This window comes from Panthera onca, chromosome D4 (genome assembly GCF_046562875.1).
Source record: "Panthera onca isolate mPanOnc1 chromosome D4, mPanOnc1 haplotype 2, whole genome shotgun sequence".
NCBI lineage: Eukaryota > Metazoa > Chordata > Mammalia > Carnivora > Felidae > Panthera > Panthera onca.
The window spans coordinates 46,515,302-46,516,801 of NC_138351.1; the positions used below are offsets into that span (position 1 = coordinate 46,515,302).

General features: G+C 45.5%; 1 protein-coding gene across 1 annotated transcript; it reads left to right on the forward strand.

Moving 5' to 3' along the window:
• The first annotated feature begins 765 nt into the window (after positions 1-765).
• LOC144614058 (interferon alpha-like) lies at positions 766-1,500 on the forward strand. Its single transcript, XM_078436159.2, has one exon. It carries the CDS (start codon positions 847-849, stop codon positions 1,411-1,413), a length of 567 nt encoding a protein of 188 aa, XP_078292285.2. The 5' UTR covers positions 766-846; the 3' UTR covers positions 1,414-1,500.

A 1,500-nucleotide genomic window follows, 5' to 3' on the forward strand; every position in this document is an offset into this window, starting at 1 on the left:
ATGAAATCTGGCCATTTGTAGCAACGTGGATGGAACTGGAGAGTGTTATGCTAAGTGAAATAAGTCATACAGAGAAAGACAGATATCATGTGTTTTCACCCTTATGTGGATCATGAGAAACTTAACAGAAGACCATAGGGGAAGGGAAGGGGAAAAAACAAGTTAGAGAGGGAGGGAGGCAAACCATAAGAGACTCTTAAAAACTGAGAATAAACTGAGGGTTGATGGGGGGTGGGAGGGAGGGGAGGGTGGGTGATGGGTATTGAGGAGGGCACCATTTGGGATGAGCACTGGGTGTTGTATGGAAACCAATTTGACAATAAATTTCATATTAAAAATATAAATAAATAAATAAGCAAACATTAAAAAAATCAAATTTAGGTCCATACTTAAGCATCAATGGCATTAAATTTTAACTTTTAAAAATTTTTAGTAATTCTTAACCCTGCATTGGATAAATAGAGTAAACTTTATATTTCCTTTTTTATGATTTTTTATGTATAAAGTACAGTTAAATATACAGTACATAATTACACATAATGTGTATCTGTGTTATTAAATTTTCTTAGAAGGTTCAATTAGATAAATATGTACAAAAACTCTGGAGGCAGGAGGTAATGATGAAAAAAAAAAAATGGTTGTGGAACCCATGCTCTAAACCCAAGTAGAAGGTGCATAAAGGAAAGCAAAAACAGAAGTAGAAAGTAAGGACAACGTTCAGAAAGTGAAAACTGCTATGTTCCCTACTTAAGCCACACGCACAAGGGAAGATGTTCAGAGAACCTAGAGCCACGGGTCACAGAGTCGCCCACCCCAGCCAGGCCGACAGCATCTGCAAGATCCCCGATGGCGCTGCCCTCTTCCTTCTTGGTGGCCCTGGTGGCGCTGGGCTGCAACTCCGTCTGCTCTCTGGGCTGTGACCTGCCTCAGACCCACGGCCTGCTGAACAGGAGGGCCTTGACGCTCCTGGGACAAATGAGGAGACTCCCTGCCAGCTCCTGCCAGAAGGACAGAAATGACTTCGCCTTCCCCCAGGACGTGTTTGGTGGAGACCAGTCCCACAAGGCCCAAGCCCTCTCTGTGGTGCACGTGACGAACCAGAAGATCTTCCACTTCTTCTGCACAGAGGCGTCCTCGTCTGCTGCTTGGAACACCACCCTCCTGGAGGAATTCTGCACGGGACTTGATCGGCAGCTGACCCGCCTGGAAGCCTGTGTCATGCAGGAGGTGGGGGAGGGAGAGGCTCCCCTCACCAACGAGGACTCCATCCTGAGGAACTACTTCCAAAGACTCTCCCTCTACCTGCAAGAGAAGAAATACAGCCCTTGTGCCTGGGAGATCGTCAGAGCAGAAATCATGAGATCCTTGTATTCGTCAACAGCCTTGCAGAAAAGGTTAAGGAGCGAGAAATGAGACCTGTTCAACATGGAAATGATTCTCACTGACTAATCATACCACACTTTCCACCTGTTCTGCCATGTCAAGGACTCGTTTCTGCTG

Coding starts and splice junctions, on each gene's coding strand:
- LOC144614058 (XM_078436159.2), top strand. CDS start 847: ATGGCGCTGCCCTCTTCCTTCTTGGTGGCCCTGGTGGCGCTGGGCTGC.